A 27,912-nucleotide genomic window follows, 5' to 3' on the forward strand; every position below is an offset into this window, starting at 1 on the left:
ATTCCCTTTAATGCTCTTAAATATTCTGAAATAGAACGAGCTTTCTCGTCAGTAATTGTATACCGACCGTATAGGTAAATAAAACGTGCTTGTTACGGTCTATTTGTATACAACTAAGCTCACAACTTTTAACAGACGTGATATTATACTATTGACACATAAACGGCAGTTTAAATCGATGTCTTCACGCTATATCGAATCCTATTACGCTAGCAATAAAGTTTATTGTGCGTCGTGATACAGTTTTATGATCAATCTCTGCTTTATAGTTTGTAGAGAGCAACCACATATCCCATTGTGTTATACGCTCCGGCCGCAGTACTAATAAGGTTTTGCTGACCTACTTCTCTGTATAACATGTTAAATCTCGGTGTCATCTTGAATAATGCATTTACGGCTCACGTACTTATAAGTTTTCCTTTTTTTCTTCTATAATGGTTTATAAAACTGTCGAGTTCTTTAATGATATATGTGGCGGAGTTAAATAATCACATCTTATATAAACTGTCAGGGCAAGATATACTATTGTAAGTACTAAAGAGATGAACAAAATGGTAAAATAAAGCTACTTCGCTACCGTGGACAACGTTGCCGACAGCTGACAACACATTGATGAGGCCGTTTTTATAATTCAGATTTTCAATTAAGATTGTCGTATCTAATTACCAATAAGATGAGGATCTATTGTTTTGAAACTATTTAATCTGATCGATATAATGTTAATTGAAATATTGACTTGTTTAATAATTCAACATAGGATATATTTTATATATACAAATATGTAAGGAATATCATTACGAATTTTAGTATATTATATTGTTATGTTAAATATTTTTGTAAAAACTAAAAACCTATCCATCAGCATCCACCTGTCGTTTTATAAATTGTCAAATTTATTCTGTTCGACACCTCGACAAAAGACAGTTTAATTAAAAAATACATTTACTTTTTAGCAGTTATTATGTCTACGAAATATCGTAGCAGCCGTAGCAGATGCTACGTGATCTACGACATCCAATTATACACGTAACCTTTACTCGTAACTTGAGTTTATTTATTCTCATTGCCTTTATCAACAATGTTTTACGAAAAAGTTTTGCTGTTCGTGTTTTTTATGTGAAAAGATATATTTCTTAAACATGACTAATGACTAGGAATTACTGTAAAATACTGCGTATGAGCGTATCTGCGTAAAAATAGCAATCTCTCTCAATTAATAAACATGTTTTGTACGAGTAAAAAACAGTATAAAATTGTGGGACTGTGAAGTCAAATTCTACAAATATATTTTTTTCTGATATGTCTACGAAATATCGTAGCAGGCGTTCGTTATTTTTTTTTTACTATAAAAGCTACTCAAAGAAATTAAAGTAAATAAATAATTTGATATCCAGTGGAACATAGAAGTTATAAAATAAATAATTCTATATCAGTTAAATTATATGTAAATCAAGCAATGTAAAAGAGTCTGGAATAAAATTAATGCTGTAGGTACCAAACTATACATTATGTCTAACATGTATCGTTCTGTGTATAACTTATAGGTGTTTAAAGGATTTCCACCAACCAGTTTCAGGGAATTTAAATTAGTTTCATCATCACTACCAACAAAAGCCTTAATTTGAAAATCAATTGCAATGGGTAATTAAATAATTTCGTTTGAATAGAGCCTGGCGGTTGAAGCCGCGATAATTTATACACAAACAGAAATGTAGATTTAGTATGGCTGTATCTAGGCGCAGATATTAAATATTAATAAATGCCTGCAAATTACTTATTAATTGGCGACAAATTGTACGAAATTAATCCTCTAAAATAGTTTGTTATTTCATGAAATATTTTAATTAAAATCACAACGATAAGATTGATTTTTAATAGCAAGCAGTCATGAGATAAATTGATCCAATACCTTAATTAATAATATTATACTACAGATTTTAATCTACATTTTTATAGAGTAAAGTTATTGAGAAAATGTTGAATCGGGTGATGCTTTCACAGCCATTAGATTAAAAGTATGTCGTATTTTTTATGATTTGTACAGTCAATGAAAAGCAGTATATTTTCGTATTCATATTTTATATTATTTCACAATGCAAGCACAACAACAACGATGTTCATTGTTTTATGAATGAAAGGAAAATAAGTAAAACTGTTGATAACATAAGCCGTATTTATAGCCAAGGTCTTAAAACTTCTCATTTTCATTGTACAAAATAATACAATAAAAAACTTGTAACTCAGAAAATAATATTATGATAATAGTTGTTTAAGTATACTTTTAAGTTTACCTATTGTCAAGTGACTTCGAAAAAATGAGAATATTTTCAATTCAACTGTATTTTTATGTTTCTGTTTTTTTTGCTTGTGTTAATTAAAGGATTTTGTATTGTATTGTATTTTGTGTCGCTTAGACCTTAGAACTTTCAAATGAGTGAACCGATTTTGATTATCTTTTTATTTGAAAGCTGGAGCCTCCGAGATACTTATGAAGGTAGTTTAGTTTTTAAATACAAAACATTAATAACTTTTAAGTACTTATGTAAATAATATGATAACCTTTTTTAAGTATACGTATGGTTTGCATATTGTTAATGTATAAATAAATACAAATTAATTAAGAAACTATATTTTTTTCAGTATTTTCTAGAACTTACCTTAGCATTCTGTTCCAATAGAGCGTTCCTCAGTTTTTCTTGTTGCGCATTTTGTTCAGCCGCATTGATATTCTGTGCGTAATGTGCGCGGAGGTAATCGATATTGAACTTTATTTCCTGTAGAAATGCGATCGCTTCTTCTTTGTTCATCTGAAATGGATTTGCTCATCAATTTTTACGGCGATATTGCCTATAAAGGAAGTTACTTTGCGATTTAGTTGCCATGCTGCAAATGTTTGATTTTTAGTATGGTGATATAATTTGTAGAACTTCTTTGCTGGCTGCTACTTTAAACAAATATGAGTAATATCATATTTTACTCAGCACTAATTTGCAACTAGATCAATATATGGGGAAATTGATCATAAATTAGGTAAATAAGTAAATCGTCAAACGCATAAGCATAATGTATAGGTATAATTTATAAACATATCTACGTAAGTACCCCATACATAGCAAAATCAATTAATATTGTGAGTGAAGCATCATTGTACAAATAAAATATCGAATATTTTGATAAAGAACTGAAGAATCACGCATTATTTATCAATATTGAATTTTACACTTGTTTTTACGATAAATTTCACTTCTAGTCAAAATGGCTGAGCATATTATGTGAAACCCATTGATATACATGTCTATTTTTGCCATTAACAACATCAAAGATACATATTTTACATTACATACGCGATAATTGCTCAAAATATCAAAGCATTTCAGAATAAATCAAAACCCTCCTTTAATTAAAGTACAGTTTTTGACACTCAAATTATTTTATTGCAAAGCTATTAATCATTAATGTCGTCTGACTTTCTAATTGCCTAGAATTATGTTTAAAAAAGAAATTAAACATCTGTAAAGGATATTATTTTTATGCTCTTTAATTAAATAGTTAAACATATAGGAATTCAATATATATTCCATTAACAACAATTGCAATATATTGCCCTCCGCTCAACAATAAGACCTACCTACCAATATTTACAATCATAATTAAGAATAAACAGTCAACACATCGTATTTTTTTATATATGTACTAGAAACTTCTAGAATAATTCCATGTACTCACCAGACCTTCTTGTAGGAACTCCTCAATAGCATTAGTGACACCATGCTCATCACCAGTCCAGAACACATACTCTGCCATATCCAAGGGCGAATACTGAACCCCAGAGTACGAAGCGTAGTGATCCATCTATTTCATAAAATAATGAGAACGTTTATCAATTTTTATGAATAAAGTAAATTTATCTTGGATTCCCCTTCTGATGCTCGGGTGCGTTTCTCATTTGTTCCATTGATGGATTTTCTTTAATATTTTTTAGGAACCGTTAAGAATATCAATCAGCCTTTTTTATTGCGCGTGCTGAGACTTTAATTTAGACATGATTTGTAAAATATAAAATAAGTTGTAAAATATCAAATTGACCTTTATAAAATAATGGTTCCTAGCTTATTGAATAATTTTGAAGGATTGACCCTTTGGGCCGATTAACAAACACCGTACACGGTTATATTTGGAGATATGTTATAGAGCTTGTTTTAAATGTGAAAATGAATACTGTACACAGTTTGAAATATGATTTAACATCAACAAGGGCGCGCGTGTAAAGGTTTCCAGAGTTTCAGTGCCTATAAAATACTCGTAAATCATATTATGTTGAAAAAATGTAAAAAATACCTTTTAAAATTTAAGTTTTAGAACGTATAACAAAAGCCAATATAAGACTGTGAACACTATTTTCAATAACACGCATCAAGCTGTAACGTGGGTACAGGTTTTATGAGCCCCTTAGTGCTTGCGTCTGTCTCTCGTAAAACAACTTAACGACCTCATTATGTACTTGGAAAAATAGCTTAAATCTATTGTTAGAGTGATACATTCTTGATTATTCTTTTTACGGAATATTTTTTCACAATCTGATTTGATCTTTTTTCATATAATTAACAAATAATATTATAAAAAGATTGATAACCGAACCTACGAACCCTACTTCAGTTAACTATAGTATGTTACAATATTAAATCTAAATAATATTTCATAAAATGAATAATTTTCTATCTACTCTAAATGACCAATAACTGATGCCTTAATGAAAGTTATCATTCTATAGCTTTTGTACGTGTTTAAATTGATAATATCCTAAGATCTTATCAGCCTTGCTACGATAACCGAGACTAATATTGATTTTACAAATTACTAAGAACGATCTTGTAGTTAAACCTCCTAACCTCGCTTTTATAATAATAATAAAAGCGTTCGAGAAATATTCGGAGACATATTTTTATACAAGAACAACTCATCATTATCTATGAAAGTCGTCTTAGTTACACATCTTAATTCAAGATGGGCTGAACGGATTTTAATGATATTTGGTTAGTTGGATTCGTTTCCACTGTCGCAATGTTAGTTAGGTAGGTACTCCTCCGAAACGGTTGGACCGATTCTTATGAAATTTTGTCTGAGAATCGGCAAACATCTATTTTTCACACCCCTTAGTGATAAGAGTATGGCAGAACAACGTTTGCCGAAACAGTAGTTTTATATAAATGTGTGGTTTTACTTACATTATTCTTAATTTCCTTGTTGATATCTGCGTTGAAAGCTCGTCGGACCGCTGTGTGGCCGTTTGGAGGGTTGGACTGTTGGGTGGCAGATCCTGGTTGAATCAGGCGGGCCGCTCCGTGGAATACCTATTACAAATTGAAGAAAATTTTAGAATACGCAGCCTAGCCCTTTAATTATTTTAAAGTGATAACTCCTCTATTGAAATGATACACATATAGTTATGTATGTTATTTTATTTTATAATGCGGATTTGTCTGTGGTGATAGATGTGTTCATAATAAATGGTGTAATTACACGTTCAAATAAATTAAGATCTTATTGTGACCACCGGTTCTTAACGTTCGTTTAAGCATTCGTTATAAAGTTTAAAACGAAAAATATAATATCTAACATCTCAAAAATCTTTTTGTTTTCCAACGAAAGTACCTAGTATTTAATATCATAACTGCTTTTTATATTGCATTTATAATTTCTTTTCTTTTTAAAAAAACATGTACCTACTCATTATATTTTCACTTAGAAATTATTTCCGCAGCTTCCTCTACTACCTGCGTTGAAGAAAATGCGAAAAGATAAATTAGCAAGATTAGTTTTAAACTTTTAGCACAACCCAGGAGTAAAGGTTTAATATTCAACTTTTAGCTGTTTAATAAGATTATCTTAGATAGGTACTTGGTAGTAAAAATGAATATATAAGCGAAGTATATTTTTGAACAAAGAAATATATGGTTAGGTTAGGTACATTGCACAAAAAAATAATTAAATTAATTTAGTGCATTACATTCCTAACATTTACTAATCACAAAGAAAAATGATTTCTTAATAATCCATACTAACCTTGACAGAATTTTTTTTCACACATTCGAATAAAATGAAAAATTCGAATTCGTGTAAATTCACACAATAGGGTATTCCAGTAAACGAGTTATTACAATGACCGTTTGATAAAGTAACAAATGAATTAAACATAACTTGTTCAATTAACCTTATTGCCTTTGAAAACTATATACATTTCATTCATTGTAAATATCACAAGAAATTATCTGGATATTAACAATTTTTTTTTGTTTGTGGTTACAAAAAATTGTTAGGAGTACCTATCATAGATACGTAAAAAATGATAAGTAATAAATGTAAGGAATATTTCCTCTTCCTTATGTGAACATTGCAAATGCTTACAATTTAAATTTTGATTTAAAGAAATATTATTTAAATAAATAAGTATATTTGAGTAAAAAGTAAAGTTCTTAAGTCATATAAACTGAAACTAAACAAGACATCAGAAACTTTAAAGAATAAACGAAAGATATTCAGAAGAACAACACTATTTAACTTACACGTGCCGATATTGGGAAGTTTTTCAGCGTCTGATCAATACTTGGACGTCACAAACTCGCAGACGTTTCTCGCGACGCGAGAGCAAATTAAATAACGATAAAATTTAATAATGTATTTGAAATTTATTTAAATGTTATAGAAGAGTAACATTTTGTTCATGATTAAAATTATTAAAATGATTAATAAGCGATATGTATCAAGTTAAGTAACTTTAACTTACAATAAAAGTTTGTAAAGAGTCGAAACAGGGAATATGTATAAAAAAAATATGCTTTCATGAAGGTTGGTACGATTAATTCTATAGAAGCATGTCATATACTAAAGGTAAGTTTTAAGAAACAGCCATTAAAGCAATTTGAGGTTATTTTATACGCATAACCTTAATTCATTCTTGGAATCAATTGATAAGTCATGTGTACGATGTAGGTATGTAGGTAATATGAAGAAATTGTTGTGTGTGTGTTTCGTAGAACTATTCACAAAAAAGTTTTAGAACAAGTGACATCAAAGAACTCGTTTTAAACACTTTTAAGTTAAATATATCTATGTAATCTAATATCTAATATCTAATATCTAATCTAATATATATTATAAAGGCGAAAGTTTGTAAGGATGTATGGATGTATGGATGTATGGATGTATGGATGTATGGATGTTTGTTACTCTTTCACGTAAAAACTACTGAACCGATTACAATGAAATTTAGCACACATATAGAGGGTAACTTGGATTAACACATAGGATAGTTTTTATCCCGGAAATCCCACGGGAACGGGAACTATGCGGGTTTTCCTTTGCAAACGCGGGCGAAGCCGCGGGCGGAAATCTAGTACAAAATATACAACATCTCAACATGATTACAGCATAGATGCAATGTTCATCTTCTTCTTTACCTACATATTATTATGTCATAGAGAATATCATTAAGTTACCTACGTATGTGCATACATAAATGGATGATGTTATTGACATGTTTGAGAAATAGCATGATTACAGTAGCTGATAGCAATTCAAAATGATTATTTGATACAAAGTAATTTTCCAGCGCAGATTCAAGACTGCATTTAAACTTAATTACGGAAATTATGTCAACAACATAACATTGAGTAAAAAATAAATCTCTTGAAAAGCACCTTTTACTCTGCATTTGAAAAGTAGAATCTACACTGAACTATAACACTTTAAATATAAAAGCATACTACCTACTCTTAATATAATTATATATAGTAGTATATATAGTAGACATTAATTACATATAAGTTTCTTTTTTTATTGTAGAAGTGAAAAATTTATCGTATATTACATTAAGGTAATATGCATAATTCACCGAAATCAAACGTAATAACTGAATACAACATAGTGTGTACTACCAGCATACGAAATTCTATTAATTAACTAAACAAACAACGCTTGTAACTAATGAACACACACAAATCTGAGAATACTCTGAGTGCACGTTTAATTGGATTAACAATATATAAAATACAACATACTGAACTATAAATAAAGTGTTGTAATTGCTAGTGAGTAATATAAACTCATTATCGCGTATAATAATTCTATGTCTATAATTAAAGTAGAAAAGGAAATCCCTTTCAGAATTGTTCTACCTATTATTGCAACCGTCCGCAAAGCAATTACTTACCTTGCAAAATGAGTACTTGGGTAACGTTGTGGCCTGTACCCGCATAGAAGCTTGTGTTCTAGCAGTGGGAACATAATATATGGGCTGATCATGATGATGATGATGAAGATGAGTAGTAGAAACTTACCTTAGTAGTTTGTTCATCACTGGGCGCAGTGGTGGAGGCTCCTTCAATAACGCTAACATGGGATCCATCCTGGACCACGGTCTGATGCACGCCCTTGGAAGGAACATCCACCTGCGTCTCCGAGTGGACCCGGGGCTTCTCATTGTCCACTGCGTCCGCTGATGCGTGTTGTTCTAGACGAGAGACCAATTCCCCGTTCGTTTGTACTGTATCTATGGATGAGGAATTGGTCTTGATTCTTTATCCACTTTTGCTAACTTTTATTTCGATTTTTATTATAAAAACTACAACCGTGACGAGAAATTGGTCCTTACCAATTTATTGGAAGTGAACTCACAAGGATATACGTCACTCCTCAGATCATTATTATGTAGGTACTACGCAAAACTTCTGAAGTTTAATCAAGTGTCATAAAATTTTAATAGCTTATCGACTTAACCTTCTGTGTCTTATATGATATTAACTCTCTTAACTTCCACGTTTTCACAAAAGTTTAATTTTACGCTTTCCATCTAGGTAACTACATAAAATTTAATATTCGTACAAAATTTTATAGTTTCATCACTGTGGACTGTTCATATTTGACGAGAGCCAACTTTAAAAAACTTAAAATTTTCAAAGGACAGTTCAATTCGACAAACCAACACTGATGGTTTTAGAAAGGAAAAACCGATCTGCATTGCGTATGAAGCAAAAAGTCTTCCTTTTAATTCTCCAGTGTTAATTTAACTTTCATGATTTTTGTCGTTCACGAGTTGGACTGCACCAAGAGAGTGAACTTGATTCTCATATTATATACACTATTATATGTATATAACTTTGTAAATAATCACTAAAATTACACTTACCAAGTCTATGATATTCGATATGTTCGCTTTTAAGCTCCGGATTCTCCTTGTTTATCTCTTCTGAAAAATAATAAAGTATTAATATCTAAATTTTAATCCATTCCTCAACAGAATATAATATTATGTTCTTGAAAAAGTTCTAAATGTATTGTGAAATCTGTATGAATCAATTTTCAACATTTTTTTCCCAAAATAGAATTTTTTTTTTACATTACATATATTGAACGGATATAATATATTCGGCTACAGATATATTAATTTGTTGGGATAGTCTTAAAATATACATTATAAAAAATACCTGTTACTCGATAATTGTTATGTGAAAATATGGAAAAAATTGTTTCCATTAATAAAGGCGTATCTATTATTATCTAATAGGACCGTTTACGATCGATTGACTATGAAGAAAAAGTTGAAAAAGTTTTTTTCTAGTAACTAAATCCAAATTTATTGATATCAATTGAAATCCACGTGTAGTTTAAGTATATAATATTATTATATCAATGTAAATGTAATGAATAGGTAGAATCTTTAACCAATTAGGTATTCATTTACTAAGCATGACGGATCACAATTAATATTCCAATTAAATGCTCATGTAAACATTTCGTTAGTTTATCAAAGTTTTGATTTCCCAGAGGGGATCTACCATTAATTTACTTATTTATGCCTTTTCAAAGTGTTCAAAAGGTTGTAAACAACATTCATCAAACAGGATATGGGCTTCTCTTTACGAGAAAAGTCAGCTCACGTTCGTGGCAAATAATTTAATTTCCTTCTGTCTTTTTAAGCGTCACATAGGGACCGTTCCATGCCATGTAACAAGATTTCTTAGAACATCCCTGATCGATACTATTTACAATAATTTATACGCGACCTATTTATCTTTCTTTAAGTAAAAACGAATTGCAAATACTTAACATTATTCATTTTATTCATCGATATAGAATAAGTATTTTAAATTATAAAAGACTAGAAAGTATCTATTGCATAAAGCGAAGGACTTTCACGTCGTTTTATGATTAAGTACATATTAATACTACTATGATTCAACTGAATGTGTTCTACATAATTATATCTAAAACATTAACATATTTTTCGTTTAAGAAAAAATGAGGCCAAGGAAGACTACCTACGAAGAAGTGTGACGTTTATTATAACAAAGTATATAAATATATTATGTATAGTTCCTCGTGTAACGTGGCAATATGATATCACGTCAATGCTTATTTTGATTTGTTTGTATTGTGTGTTCTACGGATTGCTATTCGTTATTCTATTTATGGCTTCTATATCTATTTTTATTCTATCTCTAAAGCTACGATTGTTATAAAAATATATCGTTTTATTTGTATTAATGAATCGTTAAATGCTTTTATTCAAACAAATGAAGAATGAGTTTCAGTTATGAATACAAAAACATGCCAGTTAGGAAAACGTGCTTATAAGTTAATATCAAAGTTTGATGGAAATAGACACGTTTTTGTAACATCAAGGAATATTGGAAGCTCGACAAAAGCGAATTTCATAGATCAATAGTTATGTCGTTTTTATCATCATAAGGCTATAAAACTGCTGATAGATAAAGCTTTATCGGCTAAACTAATACCAACGAACCGGGTCATGACTCAGATTATTTAATAGTTACCCAAAAAATGACATGTTCATGACTTTAATTAAATATTATCCTTCTCTAATAATATAGGGATTCAGATAGTCCCCTGTTATAGTGTACTTTAATGAGAACCATTTTCAAAATATCCTCTCTAGATGCTTAAAATCCTTTAATCTTTGTGTTTATATATATTTAAAGTTATAATATAATTTAAGCTCCTTTTTTATTTTTTGATTCTATTTTGCATAATATGGACATCAAACATGATATAAGTCCGGTGGATAACAAAATATAGTATGACAATGAAATCTTAAACTTTATAATGCCCGTGCTATAATAAAACTGCACTAACTTTCATATTAAAACATAGGAGCATCATAAAAGTAATGGGTTTAGCTTCGTGTGGGACGCCTTACGACCCGTTAGCAATTAAGTATATACTTGTATTCGTCATAATGATTCAATATTAAATGAAATTAAACGACAAACATTAAATTGAGAAACAAAAAACCGCTTGACTTTTAATCCGCAAAAGGATTTTACTCAGACCAACAAAAATTAACAATAAATTGCGAATGAAACTTTTGTCAATCTTTTTTCTGCGGAATTTAATGAATTCATTACTCAAACTTAGAACACGGAAAGTATAGAGTAAAAGTTTATTAATTTTGTTCAAATATATAATTAATGTGTACTTTTCCATCCGTGTATAATTGGGTATAAACGGATGGAAAAGTACACACACACGTGGAATTTCTTTAGAATATTACTTATTTACATTATAATTTATAATATTCATTATATACATTATAATTTATATATTATGTATGAATTTTATTTAATATGTACTTTATCATATTTTTAAATAACTCACCTATTTTAAGCTTTTCCAATTGCTCCACAGGAACATCCTAAAACACAATAATTCGATTCAATTGAAATATTAAATAACAAACTTATATTAGCATCACTCAGATGTATCTAAGAATAAGTAAGTAAACGTATATGTCACAGTCAATTTAGAATTTAATTCCCCATTCATACAGCCTAATAGACCATTTAATAACCTGACTGACTTAAACTATTCATACAGTAAACTTGGAACAAAAAATGCTGTTCGTCATTCTGCACAAGTTTTCCATCGACATTTTCATTTAAATTTAAATTGCTCGAGTCAGTCTTGGCTAAATTTACAATATTCCTGTAAATGTTGGTTGTTTTAGCTAATATTAAAGAGTTTATACTATTTATTGAACAGGATAGAAATACGTACTTGTTCAAGGATCTATTTATTAATTGATTCCATAACAAGTATTTTCATTGATTATTAGTAATAACTTATTAAAAAGTATAAAAAGTATAAAATGATCTATCGTTACTTACGGACTTGTCGTCTTTCATATCTGCAACAAAGAAAAATATGTTAGTGAAAATTATATATTATATTCTGGCCGTTAGCTAGGAATAATCTTCCTTGGCTGTTCATGACTAATTACATGTAATAAATAATAGAGATGCTTTAGTAGTTTGGGTCCCTAAGCACTTTTATTCAAAACATGTTTAAAAGGACGTGATATCCATAACTAAAGCTTTCATAAGTCCGAAGACTGAGCATTAGCTCACGATTGAATATTTTTAGAGAAACCTAATAATAATTTACGGTGTCTATGTTATATTTAGAAACGTACATAACGCGACATTGAATACGCAACTGAATTCCCAAAATAACCATTAACAACACAGCGTTCTATTTTTACCTTTCATATAAATCAAAAATAACATAATAGAAGACTCCTTTCATCCCCCATTTCCCGTCACTATAGAATATAGATTCACCATTTTGCTTCGCGATACAAATCCTCACCCACGCTTTAAACATTCATCAATCATTTAAAAACGAGGTTGTTTACCTCTCAGGGAATATTGTAATGGTCACAGCGTATCATTAGAGCCGGGAAAATTCAGGTTTTTGATTTAATTATGTAAACAGAATTCATAGAATAGTATTTCATGTACTAAATATAAACGAATCTTTATATTAACTTTTTGCGCCAGAATTTCATTAATCAAGGTGTTGCTATAATGGACATAATAAAGGCTCAGTTTCTAATACTTACTCGGAACTTAATATTTTCTATTGTATTATTTTTGCAATATTTACTCTCATCTTAAGAAAAATACTTTGTTTATTTTACCAAAAATGTAGAAGTATTTATTTAATTATTGTTTTATTTGATAGATATAATATTTTGAGCTAAACATATCAATACATAAATATACTAAATGTATTTGAAGAATCACAGTCATAAAATCTATTGGACAGTAGGTATTAGTGGTATAACCTAGTTGATTTCAACAGCTTACGCAACTAATCTCTTGACTTTCAAAAGTTTTCGCTACGAACATTACACAAACTTTCATAAGATTTATAGTTAAATAGTTATACGCAATAATAAAGGAACAGCTTACATGAATTTCTCGAATGTAATGTAAAATGAACGAATCAATCAATCAATTAAATACATGACAATCTTCAGGGGCGAAATTGGGTCGGGCGGTAGTCGTTAATGAAGAACGATAGTAAATTAATTATATTATGTATAGCTGCCTTAATTACTTATGCTAATAGAAGCATTTTATATTTAACGTAATGGTTTTACGTATAACTCTAACCAATTAACTAAATTCGAAAAACGGTTGTAGTTTGTGAAAGTTTTCCTTAATTAAATTGTTTAAGCCTTAAACTTTCTGTAACTTATCCGTCTTTATTCAGTGTTTTGAGCCTTCTTTTTTCACGATATTAAAATACGTTTAAAGAGACATTCCAGTCCATGCAAATATAAACTTATAGGTAATATGTATGTATTACACTCTTTGCATGGAATAAAAATCTCATCTATTTCTGTACGTTAAAATAAGGTGTTGCAATCTGATAAATGTTTCGCTGCATACTCGTGTCAACATATCAAATATTCACAGAAGCACAGTACAAGCCGTGATGCTCATAAATCCAAAACATGTTAAGCTCGTTTATTTTGTATTCTGAGGCTCATGCAAGGTCAATGCCAATCTCTCGCCGGAACGTCTTACGTGCCACACGTCAAATGTGTTCTCCTTATTAAAAACTTCGACTAAACAATTGCAGAACTCAATAATTTTAATTAAAGTTGTGTTCACTGTTTTTTCCTAATAATCAAGTGATTTTGAATAAAAAAGAAGCCGATATACTTCGTTTTTGCACGTCGTAAGTGAATAACACTCGCGTTGAGTCTACAGAGTGACGTATTCGTACGTATCTTGAGAAGACAGTATATGTAAAATATCCAGATAAAACATGCAACGTTCGCCAGTGACCGGCCAATCGATGTTTTCTTCACAACCTAACCTAAGTGCAAACTCTGAAATGAATGAAATGAATATAATAAAAAATGTGAACATTAGAAAGCGAAGAAACCCAGATACCGATGCAGTATCAGATCTGAAAGATTCACTACTTCTCGCGTTTAAAGACATGCTTAACGTAGAGGTCACGGAGATGAAGCAACAAAATCTACAAATTTTAGCCTCCAATGCAGAAATTTTGCAATTACTTCAAACGAATTCTGCAGAAATCAAAATTGCGAACGAAAAAATTGAGAGCCTGGAGACTAAGTATGTCACTGCCTTAAAACGTATAGCGGAGCTTGAAGTGCAAGTAAATGAGACTCAGCAACACCGCCTCGAAAACACAGTTGAATTAAGAAACATACCCAAACGTACAAATGAAGATGTACATCAGATATGTGAAACTCTTTTTACAAAAATGAATATTCCGCTGAATGACACTTCTACTATCTACAGGAAGGGTAAACACAATAATTCTCCGATTGTTATTGAATTTTCTAATATAAAATATAAGGATAACCTCCTAAACGCTGTCAAAAAATTCTATAAAAATGATTAGAACAATAAACTGACCGCCGAACAAGTTGGTTTCAAAGGAAACACAGATTTGATTTATATTTCTGAGGCCCTCACTCCAACAAACAAAAAAATTCTCGCATCAGCACGTGAATTAGTCAAATCAGGACAGTATAAATACTGCTGGGTTTCTCGGGGTAAAGTCCTCATTCGTAAAGAAGAAGGTGTGTCTGCCATACTATTAAAATCGATTGATCAAATAACTGAGATGCATACATCCTGACTGGAAGATGGACAGTGCAAACCATTTAATTACATCGTAACTATATTTTTTATTTTTTTGCTAGAAGTTAAGTTTGCTTTTTGTTTTTTTCAAATCAAGGTCGCCATTAGCATAAAAGTGTACAGGAATAACACGAAACAATATACTATTAACCCATATTACGAATACTTCCTTTTTATGTTTATAATCCTATATATTACACTATTCTATTTATCTCATAATATATTGTTCAGTCTCAAAGAAGTCCATGGCGTTCAGGTGATATTTTTTCAATGTCCTTTAATTGATGGGGGAAGGAATCATATAAGACATAACTTCTTAAAATTATTTATTTATTATTTTAAATGATCAATGATATTGAGTTGGTCTCCACTGGCGTGGATCGTGAGATAAGCGCTGGTGATTCTTGTATGATCTCTGACCCTATTCTATTTCATAAATTTTGTCTTGATTTCAAGATTTCTTTAAAGGTAGTATCACAGAACATTCGAAGCATTAACAAAAATATGACTGATTTTGAAGTGTTCTTGTCGCGAAGTACTGAGAAATTTGATCTGATCATATTAACAGAATGTTGGCTAAAAAACTCTAAGGCGGTACCATCCCTTGAAGGTTATAATTCATATAAAACATTGACATATGTTAACCAAAATAGTGGAATAGTCACATATGTTCGCAACGACATAAGTGAGATAACAGCTTTTGAACCTAATGTTGTTGATGCAGACGTCTTGGTAATAAAAATTGGCATAAACTATGCTTTTGTCTGTATATATCGTTCACCATCATTTAATTCAATCACAAACTTTCTTAATTCCATGGATGACTTGCTAACTACGTTAAAAAATATTCCTAATATATATATTATTGGTGACATCAACATTGACATATCTGAGAATACTGCGGATAATAGATCTGATGAATATTTGGACTTACTCTCGATTCATGGTTTCCTACCTAGTCATTTACTACCCACACGAGGTCAATCGTGCTTGGATCATTGCTTTGTTAAATCTAAAATAAAAGTTCGGACTGCTATTTGTGTATCTTCCATTACTGATCATAATTCGCTTTTCATGGCAGTGGTAGCTTCTGAGCAATTTTCACTAATACGTACGAAACTTGCACATAAAAAAATTAACTATGCGAAAGCGGTAAGACTATTATCGGAGGTAAACTGGTCAAGCTTACTGGAACTGTCCGATCCAGATACAGTCACTATCTTGTTGATAAAGAATGTCACAGAAGTTTTAGAAAAATGTACAAGAATATCATCAAATAGACAACAAATTAAGCAACCGTGGATCACGTCAGGTCTTTTACGTTGTATGAGGTTTCGTGATACTCTTCATCGACGACACAAAAAATATCCTCAGGACTTAAACTTAGCAATAACGTATAAACGCTACAGAAATTGCTGTAATAATTTGTTACATAAGTTAAAGAATGATTATGACCGAAATGAATTACAATTAAATAAATCCAACATCAAAAAGCAATGGAATATTATTAAAAGAGTCTGTGGTATATTGAATAACAACAGTAAAGATGTCCATAATGATCTTTATCGGATTGAAAGCACGCCACAGCAATCTGCCAATGCAGTCAACGACTTTTTTATTAATGTAGGCAGCGAACTTGCGGAGAATATTTTAAATGAAATTAAAATGAGTCAAGATATCTTAGCGCAAAATTACAAGTCCTCCTTATCATTATCTAACTCATTTTCATTAATGCATACAGATGATAATGAAATTAAAAAAATTGTGGCATCCCTAAAAAATTCATCATCGTCATCATGGGATGGGATATCTGCTATATTTGTAAAAAAGACTATTAATATTTTATGTACACCAATCTGTCATATGTGCAATCTCTGTTTTTCTCGGGGGATATTTCCAAAATTATTAAAGGAATCATCCGTAATACCTATATACAAAACAGGTGATAAAGGTAGTATTACAAATTATCGCCCGATCTCACTACTGCCAACTTTTGCTAAAATACTAGAGAAACTTATAAATGTTCGGCTTAAAGGGTTTTTAGAGAAATATAACATTCTTTCGAATAACCAGTATGGCTTTAGAGAAAAAAAATCGACTACTGATGCCATTGAGGATGTTGTTACACATATAGCTCAGGCTCTAGATAACAAATCTAAATGCTTAGGCATCTTTTTGGACTTAAGTAAAGCTTTTGATACCGTTTCAATTCCACTCCTTTTGGTAAAGTTGGAGTGTATTGGAATTCGTGGTACTCCATTAGCACTCTTCAAAGACTATCTTTCTGAAAGGTATCAAAGCGTTATACTTGGAAATTATCATAGCAGTAAAGAACTGGTTAAATTCGGCGTTCCTCAGGGTTCTGTTCTTGGCCCCACTCTATTTTTAATATATATTGATTATCTTTGTAGGATTAAACTTTACAATACTAAAATAATAACCTTTGCTGATGATACGGTTTTGTTAGTGACAGGTAATAGTTGGGAAAATGTATACAATACAGCGGAAAAAAGCATGAACGAAATAACTAAACAACTTCAGATGAATTTACTCACACTTAATATCAAAAAAACAAAATATCTACAGTTTTCAATAAGTAATAGTAGTCTACCAAACAGTAATTTTAATTTAAAAGTACATACGTGCAGTAACTACAATAAAAATTGTGAATGTTCTATTATCTCTTCAACCAATCAAATAAAATACCTTGGATTATTGTTAGACAAAAATCTTAATTGGAAGCCACATATTGAACAACTAAAAAATCGTATCCGTAAATTAATTCCGCTCTTCAAAAAAATAAGGCTCCTTAAGGACAAAAAAACTAGTAGGCTTGTATATATATCTCTATGCCAGTCTTTATTGTGCTACGGTATTACTGCTTGGGGTGGCGCAAAAAAAACTTCGCTAATTAAATTAGAAAGAACACAACGGTGTATTCTTAAGGTACTCAATTTTAAGCCTATGCGCTATCCAACACGTCAACTTTACTCAGAATGCTCATTACTTACCGTGCGCCAACTATACATTAAAAATATTATACTTAGACAACACAGACAACCAAGCAATAATCTAGACAAAAGAAAACCTAGTCCTTACCATGTACCGTTCTGTAAAACCAATTTTGCACAGGGATTTGCATATTATTTGGCACCCTTACTATATAATAAATTAAATAATAGCTTAAACATAAGAGACAAGACTAAATTTGTGTGTGGAAAAATATTGGAAGAATATCTACGCAATTTTGACTATGTTGAGACTGAAAACTTTATTTTGGGTAATATTATTTAAATATTAAATTATTTATATTATAAATATGACTATTGTATGTTATATATCCATTGTTATGTTATGTTTATCTTATTTTATGTTATTTACCTATCCTTATCTATTTGAATAATATTTAATAATTGGATACATATATACTATATATTTATATATAATATACATTATTACTTCATCTTATTCACAATACATATTTAACTTGTTTAATTTATTCACTTATTATTACTAGACCTTTATTTAAATACAATTTTTGGTACATTTAAGATATCATACTTATAAAGTTAGTTTTTAATTTTGTGGTGCGTTTGATCTTTTTTTATTGCATATACTGTTCATCATAACGACTTGCTTTGAAAAAACTATCAGCCTAACAAGTGCAATTATGTGCTTTATTTGTGAGGCGGGAGCGTATATTCTGCCGTAACACAGTCTTAGACTAGCACGGAGTGTATAACTGCTATCGTCTACAGTAACGTACTAATAATTATTCTACCCACATTTACGTACACATTTTGTTTCAATCTGGTTAGTGCATGATTTGCAATAAGTTATCGTATGAAACGTTATAAGTCTTATTAACCATGTATTAGTAAAATATAATTTAATTTGGAGAGAAAACAATTTAAATATAGGAACGTAAATAATTTTTTAAAGCATACTGAGATAAGTTTGTTTTCAATTCGTATTGTCGTGTAGTAATCGCCGTGAATTTTTTTTAGCTAGTTTTCTTGTAATAAATATGTTAAAGATTACAAAATCAAAATCCACGAAAGAACACTTGTAATGTATGTTTTATTAATGTTATTAATAAAATATTTGGCCTGTAACTATTATAAAATGTAACAATGTTTTAATGTGTAATATAATTGAAGGTCATCAAATGTTATCTCAGTGAGAAATGTTAGAAGTCATCGTAATTACATCTTTTCTTATATTCCGATAATTGTAATAAAAAATAAACTGTTTAATGTAATCTCCAAAAAAGAAATTTATCCTGTATAAATCATTAAAAAAGACGTTTTATAATATATGTATATGTATACTATGTATATAAGGCATTAAGAAAGACAAATTGCATTGTTATTTTGTAAGATTTTTATTGTATGTGTACAAAAAGGTTTTTTTTTTAATAAAGTTTTTTTTTTTTTAATAAATGCCACCGCATATTTTATTGAGCGTTTCAAAACATAACACCTTTATACGAATTTAAAGCTATTATTTATATGCTTATGCTACGGCCACACTACCTTACCGTCTACCGGGCTGTTACCGCAATAATTATGGCATTAAATTACCGTCTAAATTACTGCATGAACTGGTGTGGTTACACTACAGTTTACCTAGATATGTCGGTAATTATTGGCATTTACCGCAGCAAAAAAAATATTAGTTAATAATCTTAATCTTAATACTATTATAAAGGCGAAAGTTTGTAAGGATGTATGGATGTATGGATGTATGGATGTATGGATGTTTGTTACTCTTTCACGTAAAAACTACTGAACCGATTACAATGAAATTTAGCACACATATAGAGGGTAACTTGGATTAACACATAGGATAGGTTTTATCCCGGAAATCCCACGGGAACGGGAACTATGCGGGTTTTCCTTTGAAAACGCGGGCGAAGCCGCGGGCGGAAATCTAGTACTATTATAAAGGCGAAAGTTTGTATGGATGTATGGATGTATGGATGTTTGTTACTCTTTCACGTAAAAACTTCTGAACCGATTACAATGAAATTTAGCAGACATATAGAGGGTAACTTGGATTAACACATAGGATAGGTTTTATCCCGGAAATCCCACGGGAATGGGAACTATGCGGGTTTTCCTTTGAAAACGCGGGCGAAGCCGCGGGCGGAAATCTAGTTAATATATAATATGGTTTCTGAAATAATTCATCAAGGATTCTTTCTTTTTAAAAAGGTTTTTTCTTTTTCAAATCATCTATTCTACTTGGAAATGATAAATTTTGTTTGATCCGACGCCACGCATCATTGTGTACACTGCGATTTTTATAGTTCTTCTGTTGGGTATCCCCAAGATCCCAAAGAGAAGAATTCCAAGAATTCCAAAAATTAGCGCCATCGAGCGCTTTTTCATTTGACCACTCCATGTCGGTCGATACGTGCGTCGCCGGTGAGCTCATATTGCACACTGGACAAACGGTAGTATGGCCGCATACGCAATAATTACCGCGGTAATCTTCTTTGATGTGCGAAAGAATACCGCCGCCGGAGCTATTGCCTACTGCCATTTGTCATATTGATTGGCTTTGTAGAATTATGGCCATAAGTCGTGGTTACACCTAGGTGTTGTTAAAGTTGTGGCAATAATTATTGGCATATCACGGTAGTGCGGCCGTAGTATTAGAGTAGAAGTAGGGTTTTAGTCAGTGATGACAAACATTTTATCCGACTTACTGGCTTCTAAGAAGCTTCTAAGCTCTACTTGACTATGCTTTGACTAGTACTTTACACTTAAAGTTTAACTCTAAGAACTGAAATCATCTCGTGGCATTTAAGCACATGAGTATTTAATTCCGTGCTAAATGTTTATTTCAAGACATAAAAAATAGATTTAAATTCAAATCCATCTGGAGTATTTAATATTTTACAGATATTGAAACTATCCAATATTAAAAACTAAATATAGTAAGTATTGTTCAATGTATCACATTCACGTTCATTATTGTAAATGCAAAAGCAATACAATGAAAGTAGATTTCATAAAAAATCCTCAATGAATAGACGAATAACCCAAGAGCTGGCACAGTTTAATCATTAAAGATAAAATCAGAGTTTCAGCTTGTTCACAGTTCGTTCATTAAAACAAGAGTTTATTTAAAAACAGCTATAAAAGATCTGAACTATTGTTGAAAACTATTCAATACATACATTAAAAGCATTTTTAAAAGCTTTTAGGGGCCGAGAAAAACACAATAACAAAACATAATACTATAGGTATTAAATAATACAAATTAATTATTAGACAATTGTCAGTACAATAATGGAATTTAATTTAAACTTTTGTTTTATAATTTACGTAACTTAGATGAATATTCAGTATTTAGAACTCTAGTCGCCTGAAATCTCTAGATAAATGGGTCTTTAATTAATCAGAATGAATAGAATTACATTTAACCGTTAGGTATGTTTGCTTATGGACGTACAAATGAATAGCGGAGATGAGACTACATTAAAGTATTTTTGTAAATTTACTGAGAAAATGTTGTGTTAGGTAATTATTTTTTATATAATAAGTCGTTCTAATATTATAAAAGCGGCAGTTTGTGAGGAAAGATATTTGTTTCGCTTTCACAAAAAATCTACTAGACGGATTTGGATGAAACTTTATAGTTATATCGGTTATACATCAGAATAACACATGAGCTATAGAAGTACTCTATATACCCATGGTTTCGCAGAGCAGCTAGTATAATTATAAATTCGAAAGTTATGTAATTTGAAGTTAGCAACATCTATCTAATTTATACCGAGTCTTTAACTATTAACTTGTGATTGATTTTGAGAAACCGTAATCAAAAGACTGAAGAGGGTATTATATTACAAAGTTAATTAACTTGATGTGTTAATCGACATACGTAATAGCGGATAACTCCGTAACTACGGATATACTAAACTTAATTAACAAGTATATTTATAAATATAATATAATGGCTTGTTGGTATCTAAACCACAGATATTATATTGTAGTTATAAAATTAAACACCACAAAATAAATACGCTTATCTGTTATGAATACTTTCGAATATTGAAAAAAGAAGAAATATCAATAAGTCGCTTTTATTCAAAAAATAATAAACACATTCTAGACATAATTCGCATATCGTTAAACAGATATAGCTGGAATGAAATTTGATAAAGATGTTATCTTCAAAATGGTTTGCATCAGAGACAAGATTGAAAAATTTAAAATTGCCACACTTTTTAAGTAGCTTTATAAATGTAAAACTATTCATTGTGATTATTTTTTAAAATAAAAGTAAAAAGTTTAATTCATACGAAATAAGCTTTGTTTTCTCGTAGCCTAAATTACTGTATATTCAATAGCCCTAGTCATAAAATTACGAAGAAAAGAAAGGGTGAACACATTTTATAGCACGTTGTAGTAACACCCATTAAAGCGAACCGTTTTTAAATGACCCAGACAATATCGTCATCCTATAGTGCACTTAACGTTCGAGTATGAGAAGAAATTTATGCCTAGAGGAAAAACGCATTATTTTCCTCTACTTATAGGTACAATGTGTCGCTTAATATGTCAGTTTAGGTCCATACCATTATATACTTCTTATATCATTATCATCATCAGCGCATATATTATGTTCCCACTGCTGGGACATGTCAAATGGGCCTACTTGTATATATCTGCATGTAAATACCATTTAAATGAACTGCAATTCCTTACTATCTAGTATATATCCTCTATTAACAAGCATTTCGTATGTGTCTGAAATGAAACGGCAATTTAGTCAGAGATGTATGAAATTGCTGTTACCTAGTTCTTGTTGCAATATTGCATTAAAGATGAACGAGCATTTGCTTCAGGAAATATCATCAGGGTATAAAATAGGTATGCTTTTAAGAGTATTTCAAGATGCCTACGAATCGAGTAAGTAAAGTTAACGAGTATTTTAAGCATTTTTAAGTTTCATTACAATCTGATATCGATCCTAGTATCTTATAATATATTCACTAACACCAAATTAAACTCAAAGAACTATATTGTTTCCAAAATCTTATTCGCTTTCTGGTTATTGTTCTGAATTTGAGAACATAACGTATTTTAATGCAAAGTCATGGCTGTATAAGCTTGAATGAACGCGTGAAGTAGGTACCAACACAATTTCCTTATGTTGGCACATCTTTCGCTATATATCTTTAACAAAGCCACTGCAGCGACAAGAATAATGGTTAAGGAAAGGATGGACGGTTCTTAGCGTTATAAAGTACATATTACTAACCTGTCCTTGCTTCATCGCCTTAAGTTCCTCTTAAGAGTAAGTCCGTTGTTTGGAAATTAAACATCAACAACTAAGCAGTAACTAAAGCAAAGAGTCACCATGAACAATGTTACTTCTTACTGGTAATAGATTTTCAATCTTCTATAAGTAATTCTAAAACATCTTATACAAATGTATGTTAGTTAAAGTCACGTAGCCCCGCAGGTTTAAACCAGTTTCGTTTACGCACAACGATATAAAATAAAGTCCGTAATTATCAAAAATAAATTTCAACATAACGTTGAAACTGTGAGACACACTTTCAAGACATTGAAAGTTCTTTTGAAGCTAATTAAACATTTCAAAGGGATGAAACATCCAAGTGAAGCCACATTACAATCATCGAACCGAAAGTCTTCAAAACACGTGCTCTTAAAACGAGACTTAATAAATCTGACGAAAAGGGTATAAAAATAATTCTGTTTTAGCGCTGGGATTATGGAAGCACGTTTCCACCGAGTGAAATCCCGTTGCACACGTGCTTGTAAATTGCCTTTCGCTAAGCCGACAGACGCGTTTGGGAAATAGCGAGCGGGTATATTGGGATTGACAAGCGAGGATAAGTCGATAACTCGATAGCGATACGTCAAAACATTCCTTCGAAATGGTACCGTGGAAATACTCTATAAAAACTAGATCACAAAATCGAATCTAAATCACGAAATAATATACTATTAGGTAACACGAAAGTGTAGAGATACTCGTACATAATACATGATAGTTCTAATTCTGTCTCCAGGCTCAGTGATGAATAATCTGTAATTAAACCACATTTACGCGCCTTTGTACGAGACCTGAATTCCAAGAGACTAGGCCGTTAATTATTAGTCTACATAATTGTAGAGGATCCTATATTTTGAATGTTTAAACGTGCCTCCGTTTTCTACAAAAACATTTTGAAGTAATTACAATGTGATCATTCCTTAAACAATGTACTTTACTATGTAAATATAATTTCCACGGCATAATTAATCGATTTTATCGGGACCTCGAAATTCTAATCAAAACTTAAGTCCACGAATTGCTGTATAAATTTTAAAAATCAATGAGTCTTAAGTAATAATTTTTATTTTCATTCTAAATAATTATTCATCGATGTTTAAATAAAATATAAATTTAGGTAATTAATATTCTATACTCTGTTAACAGGTATTAGAAGGGTATTAGTTAAGCTCGCGATATTCTTACATTGTCATACATTACAAACAGAAGAAAATATAAACCATGCAAATCTAGTCACTTTCTGTTTTTTGATAAAAAGGAAGTAAGTTCGTTCTATTTTCCTGTTTTTTATACATTTTTATGTAAATTAAATTCGCTACTTGAATAAAATAATTAACTGTTATTGGTCACACTATGAGTACTGTGAGTACATGGAACAAAGTCAATCACTAATTTTTTCGTAATTGCGAAATTTATCAAAACAGTGTATCAGTAATGAATTAGTGATATAGTTAATATCTGGTAAAAATATTTTAAAATAAATTGAAGGAAAGTATGCTGCCTATGCTATGTTCTACATAATATATAAGAGGAATCTAGTTACTAACACAGAGCTAACACGAGTAGGAGACAATGCCAAAGCATCCTTTTACAACCTTACCAAAGGAATATTGCGGCTTTAGACATAACTTTAGCTTCTAGATATAATACGGTGGAATGCAGGATTTAAATTTAAAAATGTTCCTATAAAAAGTAATAAATTGTTAAGATTAAAATATGTATTATGTTTCCCTCAATCTCTGCCGTTTAAATAATACTTTTCTAAAATCAAATTGAACAAAGAAAACAATAACTTTAGATACAATTAGATTTACTTGGAAAAGTGCATTCACTGCGTTCATGAAACTCGAGAAATTCCTTTTCCACACATTAAAATATATCAGCGAATGTTCTCGGAACAATTTGAGACTGAATAATTCGATTCTCTCCGCGCACTTATCGAATTTAATGCCAATGTTGCCACCGAGCGAATATAAAATGAATGTATAAAACAGAAGTTGAGTCGTAAATAAAGGAAAAAAATCTGTGACGTACGGTGTGTACGGTGAGCCATGTGGAATAGATATACATTTATGACTTGAATATGTATTTTAGTTAATAAATTCCGAGCATTCTATCTAAGTTCTTATAATTTTGAACCACTAGTACTGTATTAATTTAAATATTTTTAATTTTTTTCGTGTTCTCTTCCTAGTGAAGACTAAGACAAAACGGTATGATAGAGCTCAGAAACAAACATATTGTGTGAGTATCTGCCCCATACGCTGTGTTATAACATAGAAATTTAATTGAGTGTAAAATCTACTCGATTTTCAAACTAAAACATTGTGTAATATTTCTAGAGAGTACTTAACACACTCAATAGAACTGAGAGCGTTATGATGAAAGGGTAAAAAGATTGCTTCTTGCACTGTTTAATAACTGCCGTCCTCGGAGTTAACAGAGCATTTCAAAGACTCAAGTGACCTAAGCTTTTGTTATAATGTAACTCGCCATGTATGTGATATAAAGGTTTCTATTGTATGCGTTACTACAAGTTATGATAAATCTTTTCAACAAAAAGCTCACCAACATTCTTACGGTACCACTTCAGATTATAAAATATAACAAAAAGACATGAAAGTCCTATCAATATAATCAAACACAAAAATAATCACCTCAATCGGTTGTAAACCCACGTAGATTTCGAGTAACGAAATAAAAAAAAACAGATGTTTGCTTTGTTTCATAATAGAGCACTTCATTATTTCAAATAGTTAAAACGTCAATCCAAAATATAGTTTCATTGTAAAAATATTCTTGAAACTTTGATATTTCAAATGTAATTTCCAGAGCACTAGCACAATTTTTATACTCTCTTTGATTTATATTTTTAACGCTGAATTCATATTTCAGGTCACTATTTTGATTTTATACAAAATAATTTATGTTCTTTCCTGTTATTATTATATTACTTTTATTTTCGTGTAAGTATACTGATTATAAATTCAAAACTGCGTTTGTTTCTCTGTATTTTAATGGCCATAGAGCAAACTATTGACAAAAAAATATAGGAGTAATATCGGGAGATAATCTTTTAGTCCGAGTATCATGCGAGCAAATCTAATAATATGGTTTCTCAGATGTATTTAATATAATTTGCCGAAATGCGTTAGTAAGACCGTTTGAAATGTTATATAAAAATACCTTATATTGTATTAGAAACAGAAATAGGCCTCACGAAAGTAGCAAAGTCGATATTATCCTGAACCGGATTCAATAAATCTCTGAAGAAATCTTCCCTTTTGCGTAGTATAAATGTAATATACCTACTCGTATACGTATTGTAATACTACACATTACTCGTATATCATTGTTCGAATAAAACTTTATCTTGTACCATTACTTTGCGAAATTTATTCTTTAAAAAATAACGTACAATTATTATACTTATAAGTTTGTAAACTTTTAACTGTGTATGTGCGATGTGCATTAGGGTAAGTGGTTATTGCATACCTATATTACTCTGATAAACTGAATGTGTTATTTTAATATTTTACAATAAACAATAGTCTTATAACCATTAAATATCGTATCGTTTATAATATAATATTATAGTCTTATAGCCGTTATAATTTACACACCGAAAAGAAAAACCACTCTCTGCGGTTCGGCAGTTATATCATACGTAAATTTTATAGTACTCCGACATTTTCAAGCTTTCGAGAAAAATATGTTTATACTTTGTTTAAATTAGTAAAACTTTTCAATATTATGTTTTAAGACGTCTATTTATTGGAAGCATCACGCCCGTAGCACACCTCCGCTGCAGAACTGCAACAGCGGAACCGCAATAGTTTCGCTCTGTCTTGTCCCGTGTACGAGAAGCGGAACAGTAGCGAAACTGCCTGTTCTAACACATACATCTAACTATTTTTTATCTCTTTCTTCGCGCGGTTTCGCCGATCTCTTCTAACGCCAGCCACACTACCGCGCTCACGCCGCTATTTGTTTGCGGTGCCGCATTGTATTCGCCTGTGTTTGTCAACACCGACAAAAATAAAACGCGGAACTACATTATTTTTGTAAAAGAGTATGTAAATCATCAAAACTTTGAGGGGTCATTCTAAAAATACATATGTATATGTATAGAAACGATCTTCATGGGACTCGAGTTCTTTACATAGTAGGTTTTCTCCTAATTTCTTTCTTTTTTTATTAATCTCATGCACTCAAATTCTACGAGTTTTATGTCTTTTCAATGTTAAAGTCCACAATAATATTTCTTCTTCCTCTGACTCCGATAACGAAACATTTTGCTTCGATCGTGGCTTCTTGACCACATTCTTGACTGACTCGTATGAGGTTTCGCCGATGCCGGTTCCACTAATCAAACTACACTTGATCACAGCGGAATTCATCTAGCGGTTCCGCGGTCATGGTATCGCAGCGGAGGTGTGCTACGGGCAAGGAACGTCAATTAAATTCAACAAAAACATTGCTTTTATCCACAGCTTTTATCAATGAGTAATCTTTTTTGGACTTGTTGGCTGTTGCTAACTGGTTATTGTTTTATGAGTAAGAATTTTCATTATATTTTGTTAACACATTCTATGTTTGTATTTTATAC

The 27,912-nt window shown here is 30.8% G+C and overlaps 1 protein-coding gene across 1 annotated transcript in view; it reads right to left on the reverse strand.

The window, feature by feature from the left end:
* Positions 1–27,912, reverse strand: part of LOC149485210 (uncharacterized) — a 57,257-nt gene that overhangs the window by 7,147 nt on the left and 22,198 nt on the right. Inside the window, exons 3-9 of the mRNA XM_089699925.1 lie at positions 12,183–12,202; positions 11,674–11,710; positions 9,185–9,244; positions 8,337–8,548; positions 5,226–5,351; positions 3,727–3,852; positions 2,658–2,807 (exon numbers count right to left, since the gene is read on the reverse strand). Of these exons, the coding sequence (XP_089556051.1) occupies positions 2,658–2,807; positions 3,727–3,852; positions 5,226–5,351; positions 8,337–8,548; positions 9,185–9,244; positions 11,674–11,710; positions 12,183–12,202 (731 nt within the window). The remainder of the gene's footprint in view (positions 1–2,657; positions 2,808–3,726; positions 3,853–5,225; positions 5,352–8,336; positions 8,549–9,184; positions 9,245–11,673; positions 11,711–12,182; positions 12,203–27,912) is intronic.

The sequence above is a fragment of the Colias philodice genome, chromosome 10 (assembly GCF_061535455.1).
Source record: "Colias philodice isolate Cphi_HAF_F1 chromosome 10, ilColPhil1 Martin Lab GWU primary, whole genome shotgun sequence".
In the NCBI taxonomy this organism is placed as follows: domain Eukaryota; kingdom Metazoa; phylum Arthropoda; class Insecta; order Lepidoptera; family Pieridae; genus Colias; species Colias philodice.